The sequence below is a fragment of the Mesoplodon bidens genome, assembly GCF_964165515.1.
Source record: "Mesoplodon bidens genome assembly, chromosome: 3".
In the NCBI taxonomy this organism is placed as follows: Eukaryota; Metazoa; Chordata; class Mammalia; order Artiodactyla; family Ziphiidae; genus Mesoplodon; species Mesoplodon bidens.
In genome coordinates this window covers 139,069,962-139,093,734 of record NC_138178.1, presented here as the reverse complement: position 1 = coordinate 139,093,734, position 23,773 = coordinate 139,069,962, and the positions used below count along the sequence as shown (strand labels likewise).

The window sequence follows — 23,773 nt, the reverse complement described above, 5'->3', positions numbered from 1 at the left end:
ACACAGTAGGCAAAGTTCATCCAAACCCAGGCTAAGACCACAGCCTGTGCCATCCTCTCTGAGTTGCGTTAGACCAACTTCATTCTCCCCATCTTAAAGTATTTTCCAGAATTCTGCAAGTTGTGAAAAATGATACTTCATCTAAAATGGCTTTTGGTTTACATTTGTTTACTCTTCTTGCATATATGCAATAGATGCTGGCAGTATCTAGCATACTTATTTATTCTTTAATTCTTCCATACTCATGTTATATAATTTGTTTTATAGTTTTGCCTAACTTTTCTCTTTGGAACACACAAATGATTTTTAATACAGTAAAAAATACTTCTGCCATTTCAGGATGATCTATCATTTGCTTTCATTGTGGATCAAATACAATGGAATGCTCTTTAGTCACAGTTTACTCAAAGGTTAGAGGAGGGACCACATGTAATTTCTAGCCCTGTTTCTTCACCATTAAAGGATATGCCTGCATTTGGTTTTATGTTGTCTACGAATAATCCTTTCCTACTCACTTTTTTGATCTTCATGCACTAAGCCCTCTGCTGCAAAAGGATAGCCAGGCTTTTCAGAAACCCGCAGTTCCATGGTCCACACTGAACCATGAATTTAATCAATTCAATGGCTATCAGAGAAGCATTTTCACTTAACCTGATGGGAGTTTCAACTTAAACAATGCATTACTTGAAAAGAAAAGAGTTTTGGTTGTCAGCTAAGACCATGTGGTACAGCCAGGATGTAAAACACAGTGACTGACCGAGACTTGTTAACGATTTATAAAATATTGTGGGTGCTACATTGTTGCAAAGGCAGAGGCTGTGTTTCAGGCTCGCTGTAGCACCTAGCACTATGGAGAATACCAACGTCTGAGGTCAATACGTCACTGTCATGGAAGGAGTTGCAGAGTGAACAGTGCCTAAAGTGAGCGACAATGCAGTACGAGGCTCTCTTTTTCTCTTCCCATCATGGCGGGGATTCTTTCTCAAACTTTGCACAGGTGGAATGCCAGGTCTATTACTTCCAAAGGCATTACAAGCTCTTTTTCTGTTAAGAAAGGCAAGACCTCCTCCCTCATAGTTATGCAACAGGAGCAAAAAGAGGTCCCAAAACAACTGTACAACACACTGGGAGCCAGTGAAGGAGAGGAGTTGAGAGCAGGTGCTTGGCTGCCTGGTGAATGGCCCATTTAAAAATTCAACAATAGTCAGAGGGGCGCAGAGAATGCAAGAGTCACCACCGTGTTCGGGGAAACGGGCACGTCTCGATTCAGTGTAAACTCATTCCCTGAAAGAAGGCACGCTGTAAACCAGCTTTCCATAAACCTAGTGCATCATTTACCCTCCACAATAGTATTTTAAAAGCATTCTCTTCAGGAAAAACTCATGGAAAGAACTACTCAAGCAACAAATATTAGTGCTTCTTCCATTTCGTAAGTCCCTATGAGATATTAATTATTAGCTACATGAAATAGGCAAAAGCAGCTTTAACTCGGCAGAACGAACGAATTACCTTTCATAACTCCTTTGAAAAGCAAATACAGATATAAAAGCTCAAGTGAAAAACATGTTAAGTGCATTGTGTCTAGACTTTGCCAAGAAAATAAGGAAATTTAAGTGCACAAAATGACAAGATTTTACTAAACCAGAATTTCAAGTCTATGTAAAAAAATTCACCTCATATTTTGATGTATCTTGTCATTAGCATTTTATATTGATACAATCAGCTTTAGGGTGAATGGTGCTAGATATTCAAGATATACATGCATCCTACATGGTAAAGCGCACCAACACAGTAAAATTATACAAATGAAAAATGCTTTTCAGGCATTCTTCCCTTAAAATTTCTGTAAACTGTATCATAAGCAGACTATTAGAAAGCAGATCAAACACACAAGGATATTTTCACTACACCAGCAGAAAACCTTAGAAATGGTGAGTCAAGGCAGCAGTAAATGAAGTATAGATGATTATGAGACAAGGGATGCAGCAAAACATAGAGCAGGAAAATATGAGGAGAAAAAATCCAGGCCCGTCTGTACAATAGATGCAGATTTTTTCAAATGTAAATTTTAAAGTGAATGCTGCTTTTATGTCGCTGCATAAAGGAAAGCATAACAAGGCTGCTCCGCTTCCCTTTAAGCACAAGCGCATAAAGAGAGTAAGGGATGTGAAAAGCCAATTCTTTGTGCTGCTGCTTAATCAATTGCACTCAGTTCTACTCGATGACACAGCCGCACTGCAAAGACCACTCAGCAGTTAATGGATATGATGTTGGAAAAGCACTTTGAGGTCTTCCAAAGCAAGGGAGGGGAAAACCCCAAAGGAGCATGCTTTTACTACTTATTCCCAATAACTGAGCAGCATTATATCTGAAACTCCCATGACCTGAAAAGAAATTAAGATAGTCATTTATTTTTCTAATTCTGATTCTTCCATATGAAATCACTTCTTTCAAAAGCTTCAAATCAGAGTCGAGTTATCCTGTGTCTTAGTCTGGGCTTGTCAGGATAACCGTTACATGCTGTAAGGAATAAATATGTGCTTCAAGTGTTACAGCCTACGTTTACAATCTGTCAAAATGTAGAGCTGAGGAGGAGTTATGTGTTTTTAACTGTATACATCCATCACTCGCCATCACTCTTCCCACAGACAGCAAAAAGTCAACAATGAAACATAAAAGCTAAAAATAAGTGACAGCAATTGCTCAGAAGAGCTGCACATGGGGCTCAGTGTTACATGTACACACATTCCTTCCCTTTTCTTATTACTGTCAATTTAAAGTAATTGAAATTAAGGGCTCAGATCTAAGAAAATAAACATGCACCGCACAAAAATGTAAAAGTCAGTCAGAAGTAAAATTTCATGCTCATAACCATACATGATCAGTGTTCTAAATGGCACGTGCCCAAAATGCAAGTAGTGACTAATATATGTTGCTGCAAATACCACGAAAAAATGACAATTATAGGCACTTCAAGTGCTCAAAGAAGAATTAGGGTCATTGCTTACAAACTGAAAATATTCTTCATTCACAGGTGTTATAGCATGTTCATTTCTAAGAGTCAATCAAATCAACATTTATTAAAGATCCATTGTATACAATTTACTATGCTCTGATGATGGAAAATATGGCATTAAAAAAGTATGGTTTACATGCAAACACAGAATCAAAATATATGTATGAGTGAGTATATTGTACTGAATATAGAAAAAGCATAATCTAGAAAGAGAACACTAGATTCAGAAAAATCAATACCTCCATGACTTAATAGGTTTTCCGGTTTTCTTCTCATTCTGTAAGAATTTATTAGGTGAGAAAAACAGCATAAAAACCTTGAAAGTTTTAATTTTGAAATCTTACATACTCAAAAGGAGACAAGTTGTCTTACAACAGTAGTTTCCAAATTCTTTTTTAGTTTCAAAATGGGTCACCTAACCAAATCTCATAGAAAACCACAATATATAAGTGAGATAAACAAAGAGGTACTTAACTCATACAAATTTGCTTTATAAGTGTAAGTTTTTAACATTTATTTGTTAGGCAAATAAATGAAGGGTTTTTTTTTTATAAAGAGAAAAACATGAAATAGGGGACTATGGATGACAGTTACATTCTTCTATGAGACTCGGTGTCAGGTTCATTTCTGTATTTTGGAGTATTTTGCCCCATACTAAGAAAATTCTGATTCCTACACACAAGTGTTTACAAACAGTAACTTTTAACATCTCCCTTGCAATCTGAGGGAGCAGAGACAGCCAGAGAAGCTTCATTCCATAGCCTGAACCAAAATTTAATAACCTATTAACAGAAATTAACTCAACATCATTCATCTCAACTACAATAACATTTCCAATAAAGTATACTCGACAGTGCATATGGGCTTTTAAAAAAATTACAGTATTTAAATCCAAATCATACCTTTGAGAAACCCAAAGATCCCTCCACCCCCAGAATGTCCTAGGCTCTAGTAGAATCCAATCCCTACTTAAAGCCTGTCTTTAAAAAAAGCCTGCCAGCAAGCACTGAGTTGGTATCAGTACTCAAAACACGGGTCACCAGGGTAGGTACAGCCCACAAACACCTCTCGGCAAACCTAGGATTCGAGTAAAGTGTGCCACCTGCAGACCTGCTGCCCTTTGGTCTCCTTCATTTCCTCCCAATGGTCGTGCTCCTCCTCTCCACTACTGTTTTGACCCAGAGCAATCCAACCAATCATCTCTTTACGCTTCATGGTACGCCTGTTATACACAGAAATCATCAACGTAACATCAGAGAGCTGAAAGAGGGCCACCTGGAAAACAAAGGTCTCCTTATAGACAGGATTGGGCTGACCGCGTCGGATGGATGTCTTGCAGCGGGACATCTCTTGACCCACAGAACTGAGAAGAAAGAGCTTTCCATATGTATCTGAGGAAACAATGGAAATGAGAAAACATCAGTGCCTTCCGGTTTGCTAGTTTAATTGCAATATCTACACGGGCTGTACATTTTTCCTTTTTAACATACTGAGTAGCATCTTTAGGCCCGGAACTTTCTGTAGGACTAACACATCTTACATGAGCTCTTCAGGAAAGGGATTATTACCTTTATCCTTAATGTTTCATGCGGTCCACCATGGGGCACCTTGCTGATGTTCATTAGAAGCTCTGTATGTGCAAGGGTATGTACATGCATAGGCACGTGTGCAATGTTATTTGTGGACATGCACAGTTCTTCATCCATGCTTTATTTATGTAACTATAAATATACGTTTTGCTCTATGTGTCATTCTTTTCATTGTCAAAGGGCTGTTTATGCCTAAAGAGTCTCTTCTCTTCTCATGCTCTACATATTCTTTGGACCATGTTATCCACTCAGTGACAACTACCAGATCTGTATCTCTGGCCTAGGCGTCCCTCCCAAGCTCAAGATCCAACTGAATACCATACTTCTTCTTGTGGAAATCCCATCTCCCACTCATCATGTCTCCAACTCCTAAAAACTTGCTGTTTTAGTATTCTCCAGCCCTGTGAATGGTAGCATCATCTGCTCAAGTACCCAAGTCAGAACTCAGGATGGCATTGTTTACTAGACTGGCTTCCTTACCCCTAGTCCAGTCAATCAACCACCAAGTTCTGTTGATTCCACCTCCTCAGTTGCTCCCAAATCCATCCACTTCCTTGCATCCCAATGCCACTGAACTCTCAGTGTACACCATCAGCTCAGGTCACCAGCATTTCCCACTTGCATGACTGCATGTTTCTTCACTGATCTCCAGTCACTGGATTGTCAGAGGGGTCTTTGTAAAATGCAGATCTGGTTGTGTCACTCTCCCTAGTAAACAAAGACTAAACCTTCAATACATCCCACTAGGCTCAGGATAAAAGCCAAATTTCTCGGTATAGACCACATACCCTGACACTTTTATCTTCCAGTTTCATTATGCACCACCGTTGCCTTTATACACTGCATCCCCACTACACGGAACACTTTATCCTTCCAACCCGCTCTGCTGTCTTTCCCTTTCACTTCTGCATAAGCTCTACATGCCCTGATATCCCAAATGATATCTACCTTCACATGACTCCTATTCATTAGTTTAGTTTGGATGTCACTTTATCCTGGAATCTTTGCTGACCACTTGCCCCCATGCTGACCATCTGTGGGCTCCATCAAAATCTAGTTTTAGCCTCTCTCAGAACTTATTACCCAGTATTTCCATTGCCTGCAAAACTGTCAGTTCCCTGATGGGAGAAAGAGAGACTGCCCTGTTTACCACTGTACCCCCATGCCTGGGGTAATGCCTAACATGTGGTAGACACTCAGTAAATATTAAATATTTTGTAATGAATATTGTAAAAATATTTGTAATATTTTGTAATGACCAGCCAGGAGACTCGACTTTTTCTTTTGGACTTAAGTTTTCAAACTTGCAAAATGGAGCTAAACCCCCCATTTTATAACCCCTGCACTAGAATGCCATGAGATGGTGACTAGCATCATAGGTTTAGTCATTTATAGAAAGTAAGTACTAACATAGTCTATTACTTTTACTAAAATTCCTGAATGGATAATTACAAAGAAAATTAGATCCTAAGAAAATTCTATTTTTATTAAAATCATTTATCAATTTCTTGACTTACACTTAACTACAGTTTTTACCACTAATTTATGTGTCCTATCCTTTAAAAAAAATCTACAGGTTCCTGTGTTTCCCGAATTTTATCATTCTGTACATTCTGTTCAATGCAGGCTAAATGCTGATTAGTGTTTACTGCTCACTTTCCCACCTAACAACCAATGAAACTTTTTAAAGTGTAAACTCAGAGCTCTGTAATTTACTGTTCTCTACAAGAGCATTGTAAGATAGGAAACAAATTACAACCTACAGTTTTCTTTGTTGATCTTTTTCTATTCCGGTTTGATATGTTATTTTATGCAGTTATCTGCTGAGAAATACAAGGTGTGAAATTACACTTCAGGTGTGAAAAACACTTATCTGTCTCAAAAACAGGGCTCTCCACTCTTCAAACTACTCTATGGAAAAAGCTGTCAGAAAACCAACAATGGGGGAGTGAACTTGTGTTTCCGCAGCTGGACAGCTACACAATTCCTGTAGGAAAAGTTCAATCCAGTCATCAAACTGGTCTGGCAATTCTGCTACCAGTTACAGCAGTGAAAATTGAATCAATCTCGCAGACAAAGATCTGCTCATTTCACAAAGAGAGCAATTTCCAGCTTTATCCTGTCAGAAGATCATTTTCTAATTATGAGAAAGGCTACTTACTCCCAAACCACCATCAATGAAGCTGAATTGTATGTGTACGACAAAAGGGGGAAATAATAATTTTATAAACAATCCAGTCTGAGGACACCTGACCAGAAGAAGAGAAATGTTGCTGATCATTCCAGCTCAAAAGGGAACCTTTTATTGGCTGTAATAATGTGCTTACTTCTTAGTGACCCAGGGCTGTGCCCAGAAAATTCTACTTGTGAGGAATAATGAGGAGTAAGGCTGGGGTCTTTTGGGGTTCAATGACTTAATCTGATGAGCACCAGTCAGAATGGAAGAGAAAGAATCAAGTAAATATGCAACTTAAGTGAGCTCTGTTTTAATTCTTTGGAATTGATAATACTTGCTTCAGAGCACCACCGAGCAGCATTTTTTTTAATTAAAACAGAAAGTCACAAAAATTATAATCATCCTCATCAGTTCATTCAGTCCCATGTAATTAATTTATTTTTCATCTTGATCTTTTGTTAGCACTTTTATGAATTCATCAGTTTTCCATTAGAGTTCTGAAAATGCTTATTGATTCAGTTCACCAGTATAGTCAGTTACCAAAAACCTGTACTTGTCAGAGTCTTCTCCATGAATTCCTTGAAGATGAAACCCTTTTATAGGAACATTTTTGCAAAAGCATTAGAGTACACCCAGAACTGTCTGTTAATGACAAAAGACTTAAAAATGACCACGGTTAAAGATTTGATGAAAGTTCATAATAATGCAATTGACAAGGAAATTTAGTTATTTCTGAGATATACATTTTAAAGTATTAACTAGAATTATGACTTATAACATTACACCAGCACATATAAGATATTCAGAAATTTCATGTAATATCTGAAAAATTTATATTAACATTTTCCATATAAATAACCCAAAGAAAGTTTAGTATTAGTTGTGTTTTTTGTATGGTTTTTTTTTATACTTCAGGTTCTTATTAGTCACCAATTTTATACACATCAGTGTATACATGTCAATCCCAATCGCCCAATCCATCACACCATCATCCACACCCCACCGCAGTTTTACCCCCTTGGTGTTCATACGCTTGTTCTCTACATCTGTGTCTCAACTTCTGCCCTGCAAACTGGTTCATCTGTACCAGTTTTCTATGTTGCACATATATGCGTTAATATACGATATTTGTTTTTCTCTTTCTGACTTATTTCACTCTGTATGACAGTCTCTACATCCATCCATGTCTCAATTTCGTTCCTTTTTATGGCTGAGTAATATTTCATTGTATATATGTACCACAACTTTTTTATCCATTCACCTGTCAATGGGCATTTAGGTTGCTTCCATGACCTGGCTATTGTAAACAGTGCTGCAATGAACATTGGGGTGCATGTGTCTTTTTGAATTATGGTTTTCTCTGGGTATATGCCCAGTAGTGGGATTGCTGGATCATATGGTAATTCTATTTTTAGTTTTTTAAGGAACCTCCATACAGTTCTCCAGAGTGGCTGTATCAATTTATATTCCCACCAACAGTGCAAGAAGGTTCCCTTTCCTCCACACCCTCTCCAGCATTTGTTGTTTATAGATTTTCTGATGAAGCCCATTCTAACTGGTGTGAGGTGATACCTCATTGTAGTTTTGATTTGCATTTCTCTAGTAATTAGTGATGTTGAGCAGCTCTTCATGTGCTTCATGGCTATCTGTATGTCTTCTTTGGAGAAATGTCTATTTAGGTCTTTGGCCCATCTTTGGATTGGGTTGTTTGTTTTTTTAATATTGAGCTGCATGAGCTGTTTATATATTTTGGAGATTAATCCTTTGTCCATTGATTCATTTGCAAATATTTTCTCCCATTCTGAGGCTTGTCTTTTCATCTTGTTTATGGTTTCCTTTGCTGTGCAAAAGCTTTGAAGTTTCATTAGGTCCCATTTGTTTATTTTTGTTGTTATTTCCATTACTCTAGGAGGTGGGTCATAAAAGATCTTCCGGTGATTTATGTCAAACAGTGTTCTACCTATGTTTTCCTCTAAGAGTTTTATAGTGTCCAGTCTTACATTTAGGTCGCTAATCCAGTTTGAGTTTATTTTTGTGTATGGTGTTAGGGAGTGTTCTAATTTCATTCTTTTACATGTAGCTGTCCAGTTTTCCAAGCACCACTTATTGAAGAGACTGTCTTTTCTCCATTGTATATCTCTGCCTCTTTTGTCATAGATTAGTGGACCATAGGTGTGTGGGTTTATCTCTGGGCTTCCTATCTGGTTCCACTGATCTATGATTCTGTTTTTGTGCCAGTACCATATTGTCTTGATGACTGTAGCTTTGTAGTATAGTCTGAAGTCAGGGAGTCTGATTCCTCCAGCTCCGTTTTTTTCCCTCAAGACTGCTTTGGCTATTCGGGGTCTTTTGTGTCTCCATACAAATTTTAAGACTTTTTGTTCTAGTTCCATAAAAAATGCCATTGGTAATTTGATAGGGATTGCATTGAATCTGTAGATTGTTTTGGGTAGTATAGTCATTTTCACAATATTGATTCTTCCTATCCAAGAACATGGTATATCTCTCCATCTGTTGGTATCATCTTTCATTTCTTTCATCAGTGTCTTATAGTTTTCTGCATACAGGTCTTTTGTCTCCCTAGGTAGGTTTATTCCTAGGTATTTTATTCTTTTTGTTCCAATGGTAAATGGGAGTGTTTCCATAATTTCTGTTTCAGATTTTTCATCATTAATGTATAGGAATGCAGGAGATTTCCGTGCATTAATTTTGTATCCTGCAACTTTACCAAATTCATTGATTAGCTCTAGTAATTCTCTGGTGGCATTTTTAGGATTGTCTATGTATAGTATCATGTCATCTGCAAACAGTGACAGTTTTACTTCTTCTTTTCCAATTTGTATTCCTTTCATTGCTTTTTCTTCTCTGATTGCCGTGGCTAGGACTTCCAAAACTATGTTGAATAATAGTGGTGAGACCGGACATCCTTGTCTTGTTCCTGACCTTACAGGAAAGGCTTTCAGTTTTTCACTGTTGAGAATGATGTTTTCTGTGGGTTTGTTGTATATGGCCTTTATTATATTGAGGTAGGTTTCCTCTATGCCCACTTTCTGGAGAGTTTTTATCAAGAATGGGTGTTGAATTTTGTCCAAAGCTTTTTCTGCATCTACTGAGATGATCATATGGTTTTTATTCTTCAATTTGTTAATATGGTGTATCACATTGATTGATTTACATATATTGAAGAATTCTTGCAGCCCTGGGATAAATCCCACTTGATTGTGGTGTATGATCCTTTTAATGTGTTGTTGGATTCTGTTTGCTAGTATTTTGTTGAGGATTTTTGCATCTATATTCATCAGTGATATTGGTCTGTAATTTTCTTTTTTTGTAGTATCTTTGTCTGGTCTTAGTATTAGGGTGATGGTGGCCTCATAGAATGAGTTTGGGAGTGTTCCTTCCCCTGCAATTTTATGGAAGAGTTTGAGAAGGATGGGTGTTAGCTCTTCTCTAAATATTTGACAGAATTCACCTGTGAAGCCATCCGGTCCTGGTCTTTTGTTGTTGGAAGATTTTTATTCAGAGTTTCAATTTCATTACTTGTGATTGGTCTGTTCATATTTTGTTTCTTCCTGGTTCAGTCTTAGAAGGTTATACCTTTCTAAGAATTCGTCCATTTCTTCCAGGTTGTCCATTTATTTGGCATAGAGTTGCTTGTAGTAGTCTCTTAGGGTGCTTTTTATTTCTGCGGTATCTGTTGTAACTTCTCCTCTTACATTTCTAATTTTATGGATATGAGTCCTCTCCCTCTTTTTCTTGATCAGTCTGGCTAATGGTTTATCAATTTTATTGATCTTCTCAAAGAACCAACTTTCAGTTTTATTGATCTTTGCTATTGTTTTGTTTCTATTTCATTTATTTCTGCTCTGATCTTTATGATGTCTTTCCTTCTGCTAATTTTGGATTTTGTTTGTTCTTCTTTCTCTAGTTCCTTTAGGTGTAAGGTTAGATTGTTTACTTGAAATTTTTCTTGTTTCTTGAGGTAGGCTTGTATAGCTATAAACATCCCTCTTAGAACTGCTTTTGCTGCATCCCATAGGTTTTGGATCATCGTGTTTTCATTGTCATTTGTCTGTAGGTATTTTTTGATTTCCTCTTTGATTTCTTCAGTGATCTCTTGGTTATTTAGTAACGTATTGTTTAGCCTCCATGTGTTTGTGTTTTTACGTTTATTTCCCCTGTAATTCATTTCTAATCTCATAGTGTTTTGGTCAGAAAAGATGCTTGATATGATTTCAATTTTCTTAAATTTACTGAGGCTTGATTTGTGACCCAGGATGTCATCTATCCTGGAGAGTGTTCTGTGCACACCTGAGAAGAAAGAGTAATCTGCTGTTTTTGGATGGAATGTCCTATAAATATCAATTAAATCTATCTGGTCTATTGTGTCATCTGAAGCTTCTGTTTCCTTATCTATTTTCATTTTGGATGATCTGTCCATTGGTGTAAGTGAGGTGTTAAAGTCTCCCACTATTATTGTATTACTGTCGATTTCCTCTTTTATAGCTTTTAGCAGTTGCCTTATGTATTGAGGTGCTCCTATGTTGGGCACATATATATTTATAATTGTTATATCTTCTTCTTGGATTGATCCCTTGATCATTATGTAGTGTCCTTCCTTGTCTCTTGTAACATTCTTTAAAGTCTATTTTACCTGATATGAGTATTGCTACTCCAGCTTTCTTTTGATTTCCATTTGCATGGAATATCTTTTTCCATTCCCTCACTTTCAGTCTGTATGTGTCCCTAGGTCTGAAGTGGGTCTCTTGTAGACAGCATATAGATGGGTCGTGTTTTTGTATCCATTCAGCACGTCTGTGACTTTTGGTTAGAGCATTTAATCCATTCACGTTTAAGGTAATCATCGATATGTATGTTCCTATGACCATTTTCTTAATTGTTTTGGGTTTTTTTTTTTTGTAGGTCCTTTTCTTCTCTTGTGTTTCCCACTTAGAGAAGTTCCTTTAGCATTTGTTGTAGAGCTGGTTTGGTGGTGATGAATTCTCTTAGCTTTTGTTTGTCTATAAAGCTTTTGATTTCTCCATCGTCGAATCTGAATGAGATCCTTGCTGGGTAGAGTAATCTTGGTTGTAGGTTCTTCCGTTTCATCACTTTAAGTATATCATGACACTCCTTTCTGGCTTATAGAGTTTCTGCTGAGAAATGAGCTGTTAACCTTATGGGAGTTCCCTTGTATGTTACCTGTCATTTTTTTCCTTGCTGCTTTCAGTAATTTTCTTTGTCTTTAATTTTTGCCAATTTGATTACTGTGTGTCTCGGCATGTTTCTCCTCGGGTTTATCTTGTATGGGACTCTCTGCGCTTCCTGGACTTGGGTGGCTATTTCTTTTTCCATGTTTGGAAAGTTTTTGACTACAATCTCTTCAAATATTTTCTCTGGTCCTTTTTCTCTCTCTTCTCCTTCTGGGACCCCTATAATGCAAATGTTGTTGCATTTAATGTTGTCCCAGAGGTCTCTTAGGCTGTGCTCATTTCTTTTCATTCTTTTTTCTTTATTCTGTTCTGCGGCAGTGAATTCCACCATCTGTCTTCCAGGGCACTTATCTGTTCTTCTGCCTCAGTTATTCTGCTATTGATTCCTTCTGGTGTAGTTTTCATTTCAGTTATTGTATTGTTCATCTCTGTTTGTTTGTTCTTTAATTCTTCTAGGGCTTTGTTAAACATTTCTTGCATCTTCTCGATCTTTGCCTCCATTCTTTTTCCGAGGTCCTGGATCATCTCCACTATCATCATTCTGAATTCTTTTTCTGGAAGGTTGCCTATCTCCACTTCATTTAGTTGTTTTTCTGGGGTTTTATCTTGTTCCTCCATCTGGTACATAGCCCTCTGCCTTTTCACCTTGTTTATCTTTCTGTGAATGTGGTTTTTCTTCCACAGGCTGCAGGATTGTAGTTCTTCTTGCTTCTGCTGTCTGCCCTCTGGTGGATGAGGCTATCTAAGAGGCTTGATGGGAGGGACTGTTGGTGGGTAGAGCTGTTTCTCTGGTGGGCAGAGCTCAGTAAAACTCTAATCCACTTGACTGTTCATGGGTGGGACTGGGTTCCCTCCTTGTTGGTTGTTTAGCCTGAGGCAACCCAACACTGGAGCCTACCTGGGCTCTTTGGTGGGGCTAATGACAAACTCTAAGAGGGCTCACGCCAAGGAGTACTTCCCAGAACTTCTGCTGCCAGTGTCCTTGTCCCCACGGTGAGCCACAGCCCACTCTCTGGCCTCTGCAGGAGACCCTCCAACACTAGCAGGTAGGTCTGGTTCAGTCTCCCCTTGGGTCACTGCTCCTTCCCCTGGGTCCCTATATACACACTACTTTGTGTGTGCCCTCAAAGAGTGGAGTCTCTGTTTCTCCCAGTCTGGTCGAAGTCCTGCAATCAATTCCCACTAGCCTTCAAAGTCTTGATTCTCTAGGAATTCCTCCTCCTGTTGCCAGACCCCCAGGTTGGGAAGTCTGATGTGGGGCTCAGAACCCTCACTCCAGTGGGTGTACTTCTGTGGTATAAATGTTCTCCAGTCTGTGAGTCACCCACCCACCAGTTATGTGATTTGATTTCACTGTGATTACACCCCTCCTGCCGTCTCACTGTGGCTTCTCCTTTGTCTTTGGATGTGGGATATCTTTTTCCATGACTTCCAGTGTCTTCCTGTCAATGATTGTCTAGCAGCTAGTTGTGATTCTGGTGTTCTCGCAAGAGGGAGTGAGAGCACATCCTTCTACTCCACCATCTTGGTTCCTCCTCCCACTGAGCAGTATTTTATCTTCTGCTGATGATTCAGATGCCTCTTGGTGTCAAAACCATCATCAACAGGCTGAATGGGTCACAACCCCTAGATCGTCCTGGATGCTGTTCTTCTGACCCAGCCTGCCAAATGCTCTATGCGTCACTTGTCTCTTTCTCCATAAAGGAAGATACCACATGCACCAAAAAAATTATGACAGTAAAATATCTCCAATATATCATGGCACAAAATTATGTCATTTGGGACTCAGAAGTCATTTTTCCAAAGAAACAATATAATACCTAACTACTTAACTAACCACAATAGTTAGTTAAATAGCTCATACAAGACACCTGCCAGCGGGCAGCATGACGGTCTACCAATTGTAATAGACTCAGCCTCAGGGAGGGGGTGGGAGTGAGGCACCATGATTCTCTGGGTAAGGGAAAGAATTTGGTCATTTAACCTCCCCTTAGCTTCTAATGTATTCATAATTATAAAATATTTTCAATATACGTAAGAGAATAATAGTACATATACCCAAGTATGCAGACTTGTGATATTTAGCATTTGTCTTATTTATTATGGACCTTTTTGCTTTTTGTTTGATTTTTAGGAAATAAAGTGTTATAATTGAAGATCCTTGAGTATCCCTCCTAGATCTTTTTTGGTTTCCTCTATCACTAAAGGTAATTCCTCTCCTGGATTTGCAGCTCATAATCTTCATGTATGTTTTTAGCCTTTCACTATATAAATAGCTGTAAATAAAGATATCCAAAATATACTTAACAGTATTCTGCACATTTAAAAAGTATTTAACGTTTTACTGTATGTCCTCCCAAAACTTGCCTTTTTTGCATTCAGCATTAAATTTTTTATATTACCTATATTATATATACACCTGTGATTCAAGTGCCATATAGTGTTCCAGTATATTAATAAACCACAATTTATTTATTCATAATCTTAATTAATGGACATTTAATTGCTTATAATAACCAAGAAGTGAAAAGATTTCAGTGAACATTTTTCTATATTTTACGTTGTACCAATATTTGAGAATTTCTCTAATACATACCTAGGAGTAGATTACTGGCTCTTTACAAATTCTAGAGACAAAATCTTGTTATTTTTATTGCTAATATCTTCTCCCTGCCTGTAACTTATCCTTTTCCTCTGTGTAGTAACTTCTGTAGTATAAATGCTTTAAATTTTTGTGGAGTCAGATTTATCAATGTTTTCTTTTTCAGTTGACATATTTTAAAAAATTGTTTAAGAAATCCTACCCAAACCCAACAGTCTTCCACATTTCTCCTATGAGTCTTAAAGAGTTGTTTTCCAAATCTGATCTTTAATCCACTTTAAACTGATCTTTGTGTGTAGTATAAAGTAGGGATCTAATTATTTTTTCCTATATGGGAAGCATTATTCATTTAATAGCCCATTATCTCCCAGCTGATTTGTAATATAATGTTGATCAGATATCGTGTCCAGCTTTAGTGTCCTTCCCCTAACTTGATAATATTTATTATCATTTTAGAATACATTTTGATCTGCTCAGTAGAATCCTTCTTCATCTTTTTAAAAGCTATTTTAGTTATTTTAAGCTCTTGCTTCATTTAATTGGCTCTTGCATATGAATTTGAGAATCACTTTGTCAAGCTCTTTTTTTAAAAAGAAAAATACACCAAAAAAAAATCTGTGGGGATTTTGATTGGGATCGTACTGGGTATATAGATTAATCTGGTGAAAGCTGTTATTTTCACAATATAGATTATTCTAAACAATGAACATGGTTTATCTATTTAGTTCTCTTTTGTGTCTTTCAAATAGTGTTGTGATTTTTAAAATAATTTTTTTACTCATCTTTTATTAATGTTATTCTTTGGTACCATAGGTACTGTTACTTTTTAAAATATCCACATGTTAAAACTCCACTTTCTAACTGTCCTTGATGTATTAGAAAACAAGTTTGTATCTTAAAAAAGTTATTACTTTAAATTTGTAGGTTTTCTTGTATTTTTAATGTAGACAATCATATTTTCTACAAATAATGGCAGTTTTGTTTCCTCCTCTCAAGCTTTAAATTTTTATTTCTTTTTCTTATTCTACTGAATTGCCTTGAGTTTCCAGTCTAATGTTGAGTGAGAGTGATGCCAGTGGGAACCCATACTTTGTTCTTGACTTTAAGGGCATTTCAGGATTAAGAATGATGGCTAGTGTCTATTTTCTTAAAACACCCACTATCAAGGTTAAGCAAGTTCCCTTCTGTAACATAAACTAGTTGTTGATATTTAATACCATTTCTACCTTTCTAAGCTCTTTCCCTTACGAAACATAAAATTACATTCCCCTGAATCTCTTGCAGTAAGATCTCAGTTAGAGTCCACTAATGAAAGCGACTTGTATGAGACTGGAAAGTAGAAGGAAAGGGGTGCCACAGCCCTCTAGTCCCAGTTGCAGGCATGTGTACAGGCATTAGCAAGCAGATGGCAAATTAGGGTTTTCACCCATGGTGTTCAAACATCCTTATGAGAATCATCCCTTTCATATGTACACAGCTCAGATCATACTGGCATCTCTCCTGTGATGCGTATACTTCTGGATTTCCTGGAGAGCTTTCTTGACCTTTATCACAAGCCTTCCCATGCTTAAAACCTGTAAGAAACAACTTCTGACTCAAAATACCTATTCTGTATTTTCCTGACAAAATCTGACTGATATAGTAACTGGTAATCTGAACTGGAATGCTACCAAAATAAAAACACAAGAATGACCACTGGCCTAGAAGTTGGGTGCCAGGTGATGAAGAAACTAACATCAGAGGCTAGAACAATGGAGATCCATAATCCATATTATGTGATAGTAAAACCACCATCTGCTATAACTTGGAAGGAAGAACATATGCCTCATGTTTATAGAACTAAGGAAACAGACTGAAAAACAGAATGTTAGAAGTGTGTATTCGTACTACTGGCTTTATTTGGGGGGTGAGGGTGAAAAGTAAGCTTGGGAAAGAACTGACCAATGTGCAAGGAAAAAGAGAATCCTGAAATTCAGACCTTTCTGTGGTTGGAAAAGTTCCTTGCTTCCAGACCTCCAAACAGTAAGAGACGGATTTTAAAAGGTTTCAAACAGCAAAGGCCCAGTAAACCTTCTTAGGGGAATAATGTGATAATGACTCAGGTTAAGTATCAAATTAAGGATATAGGCTTCACACCAGATTTTAGTTGACTGAGCCATGTGACTGAGGTCTGAATAATAGAATATGAGAAGTGGTAAATATCACCTTCAATCACAGCTATAGGCAACCACTCCCCCGTCTCTTCCCCTTCCATGACAACAAAGCAGGTCACATTTTGAATATAATATTATCACCTCATTAAATGGAAAGAACCTGTATGCCTTAGTCACAGCTTAGAGGAGAGGCACCTGCTTTACTTTGGACTGTGATGCAAGGGAAAAATAAACCTTTGCTGTTAAGCCACGAACTTTGCAGAATTTGTCATTGCATCATAGCCTAGCCTATATGAATACACCTTCTATTACTCCTCTGCTTTGAGTTATTTTTATCAACAATGGATAGTGCATTTTATCAAGAGCTTCTTTTGCAAGTATTGACATGATCAGGTTTTCTCATAAATCAATTGGTATGTGAACTGCACCAGATTTTCCTAATATTAAGTCATTCTTGCATTCCTGAACTAAGCCCAATTTGTTGGTAATTAGTATTTCTTTTTCTTATACATTGTGAGGCTACGTGGGCCCAATATAAACTGCAGTGTATGTGAGAGGATGTGAGGAGGGGGACAGGGAGCGATTGGGAGGAAGATAAATATTAATCTAATGTTATATCTACCTTTTACATAGCAGTCTTAGTCCCTTTACATTTATTATGATCACTGATGTATTTTGATTTATTTTTATTGTTTTGGTTTGTGCTATCTATTCTGCATTTTCTAGGCTTTTAAATATCTCTTTCTGCTTTCTATTGGATTAACTGAATTTTCTTTACTCTAATTTAGCCTCCTTACTGGTTTGAAAGTTGGAAATTTTTAACATGTACACTTGACTTAATGTCTAAAATGAATCAATACCTCTACCCTCTTTTTAAGCAACATAAGTACCTTAGAATTCTTTGATTTCCATCTCCCCTTCGCATCCTTCATGTTATTCCTGCCCGGAATTTCATTTCCAAGTTGCTGTTGTAGTCCCAACATTAGGCATGTTTCCTACTATTGCTGTTTCTGCAGTTTATACATGCTTACCTTTACCTACATGTTGATTTTTTTGTTCTTGTTGTTCATTTTCCTTTCTTGAACTTCACTACTTCCTTCTAAGTTCGACTTCTTTCTCCCTGAAATAACATCAGTTAGTAGCTCTTCCACTGATAAACCCTTTCAAACTGTGTGAAAAAGATCTTTATTCTTCCTTCACTCGAAAAGAATAGTAAGTTGAGAGTATTCTTTTCTCTTTGATGATATTCTCCCCTTGTCCTCAGCCTTCTATCATTGCTGTTAATAAGCCTGTCCTTAGTCTGACTGTCATTCTTCTGTAGAAAGCTGTTTTTTTTTTAAAAGCAGCTTTATTGAGATATAACTCACATACCATGGTAACTGTATTTTCTCCCCTGTTGCTTTTCAGATATTCTAACTTTGATATTGTTGTGAGAATTAAATGAGATGATGTAAGTATAGGAATATCCCATATGCAATCAATAAGTTATTGCCACATACAAATCTTCATATGAATTGGCCTTAATTCTAAGCACATAATGGCTATTAGTAAGTACTCGCTATACTTAGCTTTAAAAGAAGGTGGTATGTCCTATATCTATTCATTTCCATTTAGCCCTTTTTTCCCCTGCCTTTCATCTGTAGAGTGTACCCCCCTGCATCCCACTTGTTCTTCACACTAAACACGAGCCAGCTTGATTTGCTTTTTTGATTTTCCTTCCTCTAGTCTCTGCTATTGTGAGTACCTAACAAGGTTAATGTGCTGCTGCTGTAAGTATTATCATTTGGGACGTAATTATCACATGTGGCTAATCACGCACATGCCGAGAGGCTAGGGAACTTGTTTTTAACTGGCGGGGACATCTTAATGATAGTTTTTGACAAGGACCATTATATGGATGTATATATACACAGTGCAGTAATGCACTGTAGAAGGATGGAGAAAGAGAACCTGTCAACAGAACAGCTAATATTTTTTTTAAAAAAACACAGATTTGTATCAGTAATATTATCTAGTTAACCCTATTTAATAGGGAAAGAAATTAAATTCAGAGAGGTTAAATCAAATGTTGAGGGCACGCAGTAACTGGGTGGCAAGCCCAGGAAAAGAACAGAACAGAGCTGCTAAATTGTTAGTGAATTGCTTTCCCATGAAGCCAAATTCAAAAGATAATCAAATGTTTCTAATTCTCAATGGTAACTTTTTCAAAAGCTTCTATAAATGTGTATCAGCAATGGAATATTACTCAGCCATAAAAAGGAACTAAACTGAGTTATTTGTAGTGAGTTGGATGGACCTAGAGACTGTCATACAGAGTGAAGTAAGTCAGAAAGAGAAAAACAAATACCATATGCTAACACATATATATGGAATCTAAAAAAGAAAAAGAAAAGAAAATGGTCAGAAGAACCTAGGGGCAAGATGGGAATAAAGATGCAGACCTACTAGAGAATGGACTTGAGGATACGGGGAGGGGGAAGGGTAAGCTGGGACAAAGTGAGAGAGTGGCATGGACATATATATACTACCAAACGTAAAATAGATAGCTAGTGGGAAGCAGCCACATAGCACAGGGAGATCAGCTCGGTGCTCTGTGACCACCTAGAGGGGTGGGATAGGGAGGGTGGGAGGGAGGGAGATGCAAGAGGGAAGAGATATGGGGACATATGTATATGTATAACTGATTCACTTTGTTATAAAGCAGAAACTGACACACCATTGTAAAGCAATTATACTCTAATAAAGATGTTAAAAACTAAAAAAAATTAAAAAAAATAAAAAAGAAATCATAAAGATCAGATCAGAAATAAATGAAAAAAAAAGTCTATCAGGATTTCAGATATCTAGAAGGCACAATAAGAGGCTTTTTCACCTGGACCATCTGCCATGTACAGATGTGGAAACTATCCCTTGCCATTGGATTTGTAGACTAGCCTGTACCATCTTAACAGCAATAATGACAACACTGACCACACGTACCAAGTAAGATTTTACCCTGAAAGTGCCTGGAATGGTTCTTGGCACACTGTTACCTGACCTGAGCTAAGATTAGTTCATTTTCTTAACTTGCTTATATATTGTTTCTGAACAGGTTCTATGGAATAGTTTCAGTAATTTTCAAATAGCCTATTCTATCTTCCCTGGCCCACCTAGGATTTGAAATATATATATATATATATACATATTTAAATTTTTATAATACGGGCATTTTCACCAGAATGAAAGGAATGAAGGAAGGAAGAAAGGGAGGGAGGGAGGGAGGTATAAAAACCTACCTACCTTTCTATCTATCTATCTGTCTGATGAACAGAGAAAAGGTTAAAGTTAGAAATAAAGAAATGCCCAACCACATACTTTGTCTCAGGATGGATGTGGTTTATGGAGGATACTACAGAAGATGCCCGCAGGTTCATTTGCTTGGTACCCTGTCTATTCCATCCAAAACTGAGTCAAGGGAATAAGGTTGGAACTTGAGGTGTCATCATAATTTAAAAAAAAAATGTAATGCCCACCACAGTAGCCCCTGTCAATGGCTAGACTCTTGTTTTATTTTTATCTACCTGGCCCAGCTGAACTATTCCAGACCACACCAGATTTTCATGCACACTATTTTATAACAAATTTTCAAATATGCTGAAAATTCAAAATAATTATACAGTGGATACCCATATACCCATCACCTAGATTCTTCAATTGTTATATTTTTCTCCATTTATGCTATGGACTGAATGTATGTATCCTCCCAAAATTCATATGTTGAAGCCCTAATCCCCGATGTGATGCTATTTTGATGTGGGATCTTTGGGAGATAATTAGGTCATGAGGGTGGAGCCCTCATGAATGGGATTAGTGCCCTTATAAGAAGAGACATGAGAGAGATGTTTTCTGTCTCTGCCATGTGAAGATACAGCAAGAAGATGTCTGTCTACAAATCAGGAAGAGGGTTCTAATCAGGAACCAAATCAGCTGATACCTTGATCTTGAACTTCCCAGCCTCCAGAACTGTGAGAAGTAAATTTCTGTTGTCTAAGCCACTCAACCTATGGTATTTCTGTTATGGTAGCCTGAACTAACAGCGTTTGCTTTTGCACATATCTATGCATCTATCTATCCATCAATCCATCACAGCTGTAGCCATCATTGTTCTTTACCCCTAAACATTTCAGCATGTGTTTCATTAACTAGAGTTCAATAATTTATGGCTCTTTTCTATTATAAGGTAAAATTTACATGCAGTGAAATGCACAAAGCCTAGTAAAATTCAGTACGTTTTAACAAATGCAAACATCCATTTAACCCACACCCCTATCAAAATATAGAATATGTCCATCACCCCAGAATATTCCCTCATGTTCATGCCCAGTCCATCTTGATGCCAATACCAATCCTGAAGCAACCACTCCTTTTCTGTTTTTCTTCACTATATGTAAATAAGTTTTGCCTGTTTTAGAACTTCATATAAATGGAATCATACAGTAGGTACTCAGTGCGATTTTGAGATTCCTCCATGTTGTTGAATGCCTCAGTTAATTTTGTTCCTTTTATATTGCTGAATAGTATTCCACTATGGAAATATATCTTAATTTGTTTACTCATTCATGAGAACATAAGGGCTCTTTGCAATTTTTCCATACTATGAGTAAAGCTGCTACAAACATTCTTGTTCCTGTTTTTTTTTTAACTTATGGGTAAATGCCTAAGAATGGAACTGCTGGATTTTCAGTGCATGTTTACCTATATAAGAAACTACCAAGCCTCTTCACAAAGCTGTTATTCCATTTTACACAACCACTAAGAATGTATTCTCCACAGCCTCACCAATACTTGAGTAAATCTGTCTTTTAAGTTTTAACCATTCTGGGGTGGGGGGGGGCAAGGTGTGGTAGAGACTCATCTCTTGGAATGCTCCCACCAGCTCCTGCCCATTGGAGCAAAACCTGCCTTTCACTGAGCCTTCTCCCCCAAGGATTTGCCTCAAAAATTTCAGGAGGGGAGCTTACATCTCATTGGTTTATTTCTTCTAAGACCCTGAAAGAGAAGAGGAACTCCATCTATTATTTGTCCACCTCTCCTCTATCTTGCTTAGAAAGAAAAGTTTAAAATACCAGAATAGTCATCTAGCTGGATCAAGTTGGCAAGTTCACAGTTATCTTTTGGTTCATGATATATTTTGATGCAAAAGATTCTCTCTTCTAAATCCCAGCCTTTGTCTCTTTCCATCAAGATTTAGCACCTTCAATATTCTAGAGAGAAGTCCCCACTCCACAGGCTCAACCTCTTTTCCTTTGGGCTTCCCTAAGAACCATTCTTCACATTATCATAGCCAGCCTGCAAGGCAGGATTGATGTCCCCTTTCTGCAGAGGAGGTCACCGCCTCTGAGCTGAGGGTCTCAAGCACAGGATTTGTGACCCTCACACAAGTTTCTACCGGTGACTTTTCCCTGGCAGGCAGCTCCCTTGGGGTGCACTCTGACACAAGGCTCTGAGGCTCCGCCTGCCCTCCTTCCACCTTCACCAGGGAGATGAGTGCACTTCGCTGTCTCCCTCCTCCACTCCCCACTCCAGGCCTATTCATCTTCCAGCTTGCATCCTCTCCCCTTCACACCCTCTTTCTTCCAACGCTGCTCAGTTACCTCATAAAACTATTGTTCCCTCATCCTTTCTCTCTCTTATTCTCTTCCATATGGGAACTAAAATTGTATCCTAAGCTTGCCTGATGACTGCCAAAGTCCTGTTAGTGGTGTAAGGAAGTGAGACATAATGAAGGACCAATGTCGTCAACATCTCAAGCCCCTGAAAGTACCAAGAGGTCCCTTTCAGAATCTCCACAAAAGAACCTTCTACTTTCTCAACCCCTCCTAATTAAACTGGCTTTTCCTCAAGTACCAGCATTCTATGTAAACAAAAAACTTTTGTCTTCACTATTGGGTTTCTGCTTTAATTAATAGCATCACAGCAACACTGTCTTCTATTACTTTGGTCCCAAAGATACAGCATGTCAGTTACATTTGTCAGTTAAACTGTAGCACTATTCTATGAAAAATCATGTAAATGCCAAACTGACTTAAACTTCTGGAATGAAATCAGTTTCAAAATGAGGACTTGTCTTTTCTCCTACTCAGTTTTAAATATTTGTTATAAGAGTTTCCTCTTTGGCATATTTTCTTTTACATAGAAATGCATGAAGTTTCATGAGCACCATTCTCAACATCACAGCTTTATATGTAGTATCCCTACCTAGAAAGTATATATTATTATGATCCCATTTTACAGATGAGGAAACTGAGAGTCAAAAAAGTTTAGTAACTCACACCTAGTAAGTGACAAAGACCTTAGATTGGCGCACTCCAGTCGATGCTTTCTTAGCCACCATGCTGTCCTTCTCCCCTGTATTGCCTGGGATGACCCAGCATGCAAATTAAAGCCTCCCAGCATGGACTGGAATAGGCCATGATTGTGTGATCCACCTCCGCATCATTCTCTGCAGCTGCACCATGTTCTTCCCTGAAAAATTTTCAGATCTCACCAAATCTCAGGAAAACAGGGAAAGAGATCAGAAAAGGCTCTGCAGGGAAAGCAGTAAATCCAGATCTTTAGTAAATCCAGAGCTTTAAAAAAAAAAAAAAAAAAAGCTGTATCTGGAAAAAAGAGTCTAGCCATGCAATTAATAATCAACACCTAATATGGATTTTAAATAGCTCTTACCTGGTTCTGAGAGTCGATACAGAATATGGCCTATGCCTCTGGTCTCTTCTGTTCTCCAGAGTGCTGGGCTTTCCTTACTAACTTGCTCTAATGCCTTTAACACAGACTAACAAGATACTATTGAACAGAGACATTGTGGGCGGCAGCACAGTTAAAGACTAAAAGGTGTGAGAGCCCAGATTTGGTTGTAGGAGCTGACCTTTTTCTACCAGCTCAGCTGGCTCTTCATCTGATGCTGACATGTGAGGCCAGAGTCCATTGCCTCTTGCAGCCTATCATGTTGTTACTGACTTCGTCCTTATTTCAGTAAGTTTTGGCT

At 37.8% G+C, this 23,773-nt stretch overlaps 1 protein-coding gene across 1 annotated transcript in view; it reads right to left on the bottom strand.

Moving 5' to 3' along the window:
* Positions 1 to 3,962: 3,962 nt before the first annotated feature.
* SYT16 (synaptotagmin 16) overlaps positions 3,963 to 23,773 on the bottom strand; it is a gene marked incomplete at its 5' end in the record, with an annotated part of 124,293 nt that continues 104,482 nt past the window's right edge. Inside the window, 4 exon segments of the mRNA XM_081229096.1 lie at positions 3,963 to 4,407; positions 23,455 to 23,561; positions 23,563 to 23,574; positions 23,576 to 23,612. Of these exon segments, the coding sequence (XP_081085222.1) occupies positions 4,094 to 4,407; positions 23,455 to 23,561; positions 23,563 to 23,574; positions 23,576 to 23,612 (470 nt within the window). The 3' untranslated portion in view covers positions 3,963 to 4,093.